Here is a 7,739-nt window from a genome sequence, read left to right as displayed (position 1 = left end):
CCGCGGTCTGTTGGCGGGGCCGGCTGCGTGGAGCCAGTAGGTAGCAGGTGCAGGTGGTGGTGCTCCAGCACAGCGTCCGCGTCCTTGCTCCACATCACACTGCTGGGGGGTCCAGCAGCAGCCCCCAGGCTGCAGTCCAGCAGCACAGCCTGGTCCGGGCCCAGGATCACACACAGTGGTCGCGCTCCACAGCTCAGCTCGACGGTCGCCTCCGGGGGCATCGGCAGCCCCCCTGCACTTTGACGCGCCCGTTGGGCCGCAGAGGCTCCCCGTCGTGCAGCCAGCGCAGTGCGGGGCGCGGCTCCCCAGACGCGCGGCACACGAAGCGCGCGGTGCTCGCCCGCGTCCGCCACAGCGCCTCTGGCGCCTGAGAGATGGCGGGAGCCGCTGGGGACAGAAGGGGCGACGCTGACCGTGGCCACACAGGCCTACTGCCCCAAATGCCCCAGCCCGCCCTCCCGCAACCGCTTTGCCTCTCCGGATTCACCCCTCCCCAGTCTACTCCAGTTCAGATCTACGTCTCCCCCATTTATCCAAGCCCCACACTGACCATCCTCTACCCCTCTACCTCCAGCTGCCTCCTCCCCGAAACACCCCCTCTGCCTGGACTCACCCCCACTCCTTGGATTACCCACCTTCTCCCCTGCTCACCAATGTCCCACACCTACTGGATTTACGCTTTCCCCAGTCACCTCAGCATAAGCAAGACCGCCCCCCGTTTTCGTAGTACCACTTAGACCATTCCATCGTCTCCCCGCATCCCACACCCCACAATCCTCGCGCACAATAACCTCAGTCCCATGCCTCCCTCCCTAGGTCCTACGCAGTCCCCACATCACCCCTCTCGCACCTCACCCGGACTAAACTTGCCCACTCTGTCCTGGTCAACTAGAGGGCAGTGCGGACACCCCCAGGGCTCTCTGCACGGTCCCACCCCCTGGAGAAGACTCCTCCCCAGCAGTGCCTTTTCACCACCCCCAATCACCCCAGTCGCTCTGACAACCCCCTGCCCTCCGCTCAGCCCGGCGAGCGCAATCCTGCCGGCCTCGCGCGCCCCCTCACCCAGCACGCGGAGCTCGGCGGCGGCCGTGGCGAAGTCGCGCGTGCGGGGCTTGTTGGCGCGGCACACGTAGACGCCCGAGTGCTGGGGCTGCGCGCTGGCGATGAGCAGGTTGGTGCGGCCCAGCACGATGACATCCGTGGAGATGGGCTTCCCGTCTGCAGGAGAGGACACGCTGGAGGGAGGTGCCTGGAGAAGGTGAGCCCCCGGAGACGGGAACACAACAGGCCCTGCTCCGTCCCCGCTGCGCCTCTAGCCAGCCTGAGCGCCGCCGGCGCAGGGCAGTCGGTCTGCAAAGGGCAAGGTCTGCGAGAACGCCCCGGCGCGCGGTCACTGGGTCACTGCATTATCACTGCCACCGTCAGGAGGACGTTCACCGCTCTCAAGACCCACACACTCCCTGTGGGTTCAGCCCAGTTAGTAAGGTCTGACCAGACCAAAGACTTGAGTACGTGCAGATTCTCGATGTGAAATAAAAGCCATTGCAGGGCCCGGCAGGTGATGTGGTGGTTAAGGGCGCTGGACTCCCACATAGTCGTCCGCGGTTCCAGGCCCGGACCTGGCGGCTTGCTTTCTCGCTTTCTCTTTCTCTCTCTCCCTCTATGGTCATATTAAAATACATAAAGTCAAATTAAAATAATTCTTAAAAACAAGGGACCAGCAGGTGGTGTGATGGCTAAGGGCACTGAACTCCCACATGGCTGACCATGGTTCGAGTCCTGGACCTGGCGGCTTGCTTCTCGCCCTCTCTCTCTCTCTGTCCCTCTGTGATCAAATTAAAATAAATAAAGTTAAATGAAATAATTTTTTAAAAGAGTCACTGCAGACATGAACTAAAAAAAGAAATGGAAATGGTCAAGAAACAAAAAATGCTCAACTTCGTGTAATGAAATAAATACTTATCAAAACATAGATGTGAATGTTCACCTATCACATTGGGAATGCCTCCTTGTTTCTATTTTATTGTTTTTTAGTTTGCTACAGGGCGTGTGGGAGGGAGCAGAGTTAGAAATCACCCCCCGGGGGGATGGCCATGCCATCATTTCTTCTCCATTCTTTTTTAGGGATTTTGGGCACGCCCATCTATTCTTCAAGCCACCGGGTCTGGGACTCTATGGCCCTGTTGGCTATCCCATGTGTGGGTTCCAGAGCCTTAAGCCTCCAAGTCACCTGCTGGTCCAGGATTTTTTTTTATATATAACATTTATTTATTTATCTATTTATTTGTTATAATTTTCAGACCACTGGGGACTTAAACCTAGGTCAGCCTTGTGAGGGTTCAGCACCTCAATCACCACACCACCTGTCAGCCTGGGGAATGTTTGCAGAAACAGTATGCTGTAGGACTAGCAGATAGCATAACGGTTATGTCACTGAACTCCCATGTAGTTAACTGTGGTTCAAGCACTGGATCTGGCAGCTTAAAACTCCCACCAGGCATACGTGCGTGTGTGCGCAAGATCCAGGGAGGAAGATGGAGAAGAAGGGATTGCGGTGTGGCCATCCATCTGGGGGGGGGTGTGATTTCTCGCTTCCTGTTTTTGAATCTCTGGTGAACACAAATGCCTTATAGCAAAAATCTCTCTCTAAAAAAAAAAAAAAAAAAAGTACACTGCAACACTGGAGAAGCGGCCTTAAGGAGTGTCACCTTGACTGCGAAGCCAGGGATTCCACTTACGGGCACCCAGTCCGGGGAGAGTGGCAGGATCATGAGCGAGCACTTGTGAACAGGGTGTCTCAGTGCAGTTAACGGTAAGGGGGGGGGCTAAAAAGTCAGCCCTAACAACTGGGAAGTCACAGTATAGCTACATTCAAATGATGAAAAACGATGTTGTCATTAAAATTATTACTATTTTTTGAAGTTTTAAAGATGAAGAAATGCTTATGATGTGCTATTGAATGAAAACAGGACTCAGAACTAACATAAACACATCATACAATTTCATGGGAAAATGTACATATGCATAGAAAAACCTGGAAGAGGGACCAGCAGTTGGCGTAATGGCTATGTCGCCAGACTCCCATGCAGTCAACCATGGTTCGAGTCCCGGACCTGGTGGCTTAAACTCACGCTGGGTGGTGTGCGTGCCCAAGATCCCGAGAGGAGAATGGAGGAGAAGGGATTGTAATGTAGCCATCCTCCCTGGGGGGTGATTCCTCACTTTCTATCTCTCTGTCTCTGTCTAGTCTCTACCTAGAATCATCATCAGAGAGTTGCTCCACGTGAACCTCTGAAATCACAGGTGCGAGGGTCTTCTGGGACAGAAGTTCTCCAATCCTTACAGCATAGGAGTCACGAAATCGTAAAGGACCTTGTCAAGCTGTGACCTAGGCAGGGTCCCAGGTCTGCATTTCTAACTAGCCGCAAGAGGTAACAAGGACCTGGGGCACTTGTTAAGTGTTAAGATTCTTGGGTTCGGGGCTGGCAGGTGGTGTGGTGGTTAAGGGTGCTGGATTCCCACGTGGCCGACCATGGTTTGAGTCCCGGACCTGGCGGCTTGCTTTCTCACTTTCCCTCTCTCTCTGTCCCTCTTTGGTCAAATTAAAAATAAATAAATATAAAATAAAGTTCAATAAAATAATTTTTAAAATTAAAAAAAAAAAAAAGATTCTTGGGTTAGGGGCTGGCAGGTGGTGTGATGGTTAAGGTGCTGGACTCCTAAATGGACCGACCGAGGTTTGAGTCCCAGAACAGGCAGCTTGCTTTCTCACTTTCCTTCTCTCTCTCTCTGGTTAAATTTTAAAATAATCAGGATCAGCAGTTGGCTCAATGGCTATGTCGATGGACTCTCAGGTAGTCGACCACAGTTTGAGTCCCAGACCCAGTGGCTCAAACTCACGCTGGGCACATGTGTGTGCATGCCCAAGATCCCAAGAGAAGAGTGGAGGAGAAGGGATTGCAGCATGGCCATCCTCCCTGGGGGGTGATTTCTTGCATTCTGCCTCTCTGTCTCTGTCTTTCTGGTGAGCACATGTGCCCTACAGCAAAAACCTCTCCAAAAAAATAAAACTTTTAACAATAATCATAATAAATGGAATTAAATCAATCATTCATTTTAAAATTTTCTTTCTTTCTGTCTTCCTTTTTTAAAATTTTTATTTAGAGGTTTTTGCCTTAGGGCGTTGCTTTCTCACTCTCCCCACCCTTCTCTCTCTCTCTCACTATCCCTCTTTGATTAAATAAAGTAAAATAAATTCTTTAAAAAAAAATACATTGTTGGGGGGGCTGTTAAGTGATGTGGTGGCTAAACAGAGACAGACGCAGTGAGAGGGAAAGTGAGAAGTCACCATCCAGGGAGATGGCCACCCACAATCCCTTCTCCCGGGCCCTTGGGCACGCACGTACAGATGACCTGCGTGATATGCACCCACTAGACGCTTTCAGATGTGAGATGCAGACTCATGGGAAGGGCCCTGCAGGTGCTGAACACGCCAGGGAAGCGGCACAGAGAGCTGCAACCAAGACTTCCTTCTGCCATCGACTGGGGGCCAGCTGCTGCTTAATGAGAAGTGGGAACAAATCCAGTCCCCCCCCTCCTACAGGCCTGTAGGGAGTGGTGGACTGGGAAGAGGACAGGCTCCAAAGTGGGGACCCCAGCTCTCCACCTGCCTCTCAGACTCAGTTTCCCAGTTCCTTCATCTGCCCACAGGGGCTACTAGTCCTGGCCCTTATCCTCTGCAAGGGCTCTTAGAGGCGGATGGGAGAACCAACAGGTGCAAAAGCTCTGCAAACCGACACTTGGCCCCATGACCAGTGGCCCGGATAGCATCTCTGGTAACTCGATCTCAATGGCAGGTCTCCCTGTGGTCTGACACTGCCAACGCTGTCTTCTTGGTGAGTTCAGGCAGGCTCCCTGCCCCTCATCCACAGCCCTCATTCCCTGCCAGCGTGATTCCGGGCACGCAGAGGCTGCCCCGAGCACACATGTGTGCAGGGGTAGGCCAGGCCCAGCGCTGTAGTTACACAGATCCGCAGGGGCTAGGTCCACCCGACTGCTGGGCTGTGTGGCACCGCCCCAGATCCCAAACGCTCGGGCCAGAACAGAAATAAGGACAGTGGAGAAGCTAGCCCAGGGCTCACAGTAAGGATTCTGTGGCTGGCAGGCCCAGTGTGCTCGGGACAGAACGGGCTACATAGGGTGACGGCTGTCTGTTCAGGTTCCCCACACAGCCCCACTTCGATGCTCACTCACGCCCAGCCCTGGGAGAAGAGTTCTCATCACACCAGGGGGACAAGGACCACGGTGTCCCTGACTTGGGGACACCTGATACATCGCACCCCTCCCTCCCCTGCCCTCCTGCCCTGCCTCTCCACTCACCCTGCCGGACCCAGGACACAAACGGGGTGGGATCAGCTGAGGCCACACACTCCATCACCACGCTCTGGCCAGACACCACGGTGGTGTTCTCTGGGGCTGCTACGATGACCACGTCCTGCTCCCTGGTGGACGCCAGGGACCCTGGAGAGATAGGCCACGGGCAGCCTTATGCTCAGGTGTCTTCATGTGCCACACCTCACTGACGCTCAGAGCCACGGTCCCAGCAGGCAGGAGGGCAGTCGCAAGGTCCCGCAGCACCGAGATGGGAACTCAGCCTTCCTTGGAGCCAGGGAGAGAAGCCTGGCCTCCAACCCCCTGCCCGAGAAATGACCAGCCCGACCCATGTCTACCCCCATTCTTCCCTTCCACATCCAGCCCACCCTCAGGCAGAGGACGGCTAGGGTCATGGCAGGCTTTGGATGTGGGGTCAGCTGTCAGTTTCTAGTCCCAGCACTGCCTTTAATGCCATGTGTGCCCTTAGGCAGGTTCCCTCCCCAAGGGGCCTTAGGTTCCCCCATAGAAAAGGCAGAAAGTGGGCTCAGGGTTCTCCAGCAAGGAAGCTCCCTGAGCCCTGATTCCTCTGGGCAGCATGGCGAGTACCTGGCTTGTCCAGCAGGTGGAGACAGAGACCCAGGCACAGCTGGGAGGGCAGCCACCAGCTAAGCCCAGGAGGAAGCAGATGGGGGTCAGGGTGGGAGTGAGGATGGGAGGGGGTGCGCGGGGTAGGCAGAGCTGTCTGGCAAAGGGAGGCAAGCGGGGGGCCCTTGGGGAGGTTGGAAGAGAGCTCTGTGCAGCACCCACCAGGTGCCCAGTCCGCACTCGGATCTCAGCCACTCTCACTACACAAGGGCCGGACACCGGATACCGAGCCCGAGGTCACACAGATGGTGGTGGGCAGAGCGGCGGGATTCAATCAGGTCTTTCTGACCCCAGAGCCGGTGCCCTTCCTACCCCATCACACCGGGGCAGGAGTCAGACTGGTAATGCACAGCAATGGCGGGGCGGGCCCCCAAAGCCCAGAGGGCCAGGGGCCAGGGTGGGGAGACACTGATGCCCCTCCTCCAGGGTCTCACTACACCGCCCGCAGCCCTGAGGATCCTGCACCCAAGTCCTGTCTTGGGCCAGCCCACCTTGGCCACCCTTGATGTGCTGGGTGGCACTGGCCTCGCCTCCTCCCCATCTAATGAGGCTGCCTGTCACCTGCTTTAGGGCGGGGCCTGGGCCTCTGGAGGTCCCTGCAGCCCTGAGAGAGCAGACTTCAGAAGGCCCTAGGTCCCCCTGCCCGGCCGACCCCTTACCTCTGAGGGCCACACTGAGAAGGGCCTCCTGGCTGAAGCGCTGGCGGGCTGAGTTGGTGGCCACGCAGCGGTAGGCGCCCGCATCACCCTCCTGAATGTCCAGGATCTGGAGGACGCCGTTGGGAAGAGTGATGAGCCTTGGGAAGGGGGAGATGGCAGCTTTGAGGTGGGCAGGGGTCCTCAGGGAGGGCGCTCACAATAAAAAGAAATGCAAATGAAAGCTACAAAATACCATTTTCCCCTTCCAGTTGGTGAAGGTCAAAAAGTTTACTAACACCCCATGTGGAGGAGGACTGAGGGCCAGGCACCCCTGCCCTGTCAGTGGCCAGGTTGATCGCCACACCCTTTCCTGGGCAAGGAAGCAACACCTCAACATCAAAACTGCACAGGCTGGGACCAGCAGTTAGCGTAATGGCTATGTCGCTGGACTCCCACGTAGTCAACCGCGGTTCGCGTCCCGGACCCGGTGGCTTAAAACTCACGCTGGGCGCGTGTGTGTGCGTGCCCAGGATCCCGAGAGGAGAATGGAGGAGAAGGGATTGCGGTGTGGCCATCCCCCCTGGGGGGTGATTTCTCGCTTTCTGTCTGTCTCTCTGTCTCTCTCTGTCTGGCGAGCGCACGCGCCCTATAGTGGAAAAAAAAAAAAAACTCAGAAAAAAACAGAAAAACTGCACAGGCTTTATTTTAGTTTATATTTTTGCTGTAGGATGTGTGTGCTTAGTAGAAACAGAGAGAGAAAGCAAAAAAATCATCCTCCAGGGAGAGGGCCACACCACAATCCCATCTCCTCCATTCTCCTCTAGGGATTTTGGGTACACACATACACATGCCTGACGTGATTTTCAAGCCACCAGGTCCAGGACTCAAACTGCAGAGTTGGCCATGTGGTATCCAGCTGCCTTAGCCCCCACACACCTGCTGGTCCCACATGGGCCTTTTGATCCAGCAATGCCACATGCAGGACTCTATCCCTAGGCATGGTCATGTACGTGTGCAGAAAAACATACATCAACGAATACTCGCTCCGGCGTTGTCTGGGACAGGTCTGACTGGAAACGGCTC

The 7,739-nt window shown here is 55.5% G+C and overlaps 1 protein-coding gene across 1 annotated transcript in view; it reads right to left on the bottom strand.

Annotated features, from left to right (window-relative positions):
* Window positions 1–7,739, bottom strand: part of IGDCC4 (immunoglobulin superfamily DCC subclass member 4) — a 47,458-nt gene that overhangs the window by 15,498 nt on the left and 24,221 nt on the right. Inside the window, 4 exon segments of the mRNA XM_006153513.1 lie at window positions 204–387; window positions 1,063–1,218; window positions 5,380–5,520; window positions 6,678–6,814. Of these exon segments, the coding sequence (XP_006153575.1) occupies window positions 204–387; window positions 1,063–1,218; window positions 5,380–5,520; window positions 6,678–6,814 (618 nt within the window).

The sequence above is a fragment of the Tupaia chinensis genome, unplaced genomic scaffold (assembly GCF_000334495.1).
Source record: "Tupaia chinensis unplaced genomic scaffold, TupChi_1.0 Scaffold000377_2, whole genome shotgun sequence".
NCBI lineage: Eukaryota > Metazoa > Chordata > Mammalia > Scandentia > Tupaiidae > Tupaia > Tupaia belangeri.
Note: the sequence above shows the minus strand (reverse complement) of the source record. Positions and strands in the feature narration are given on the sequence as shown.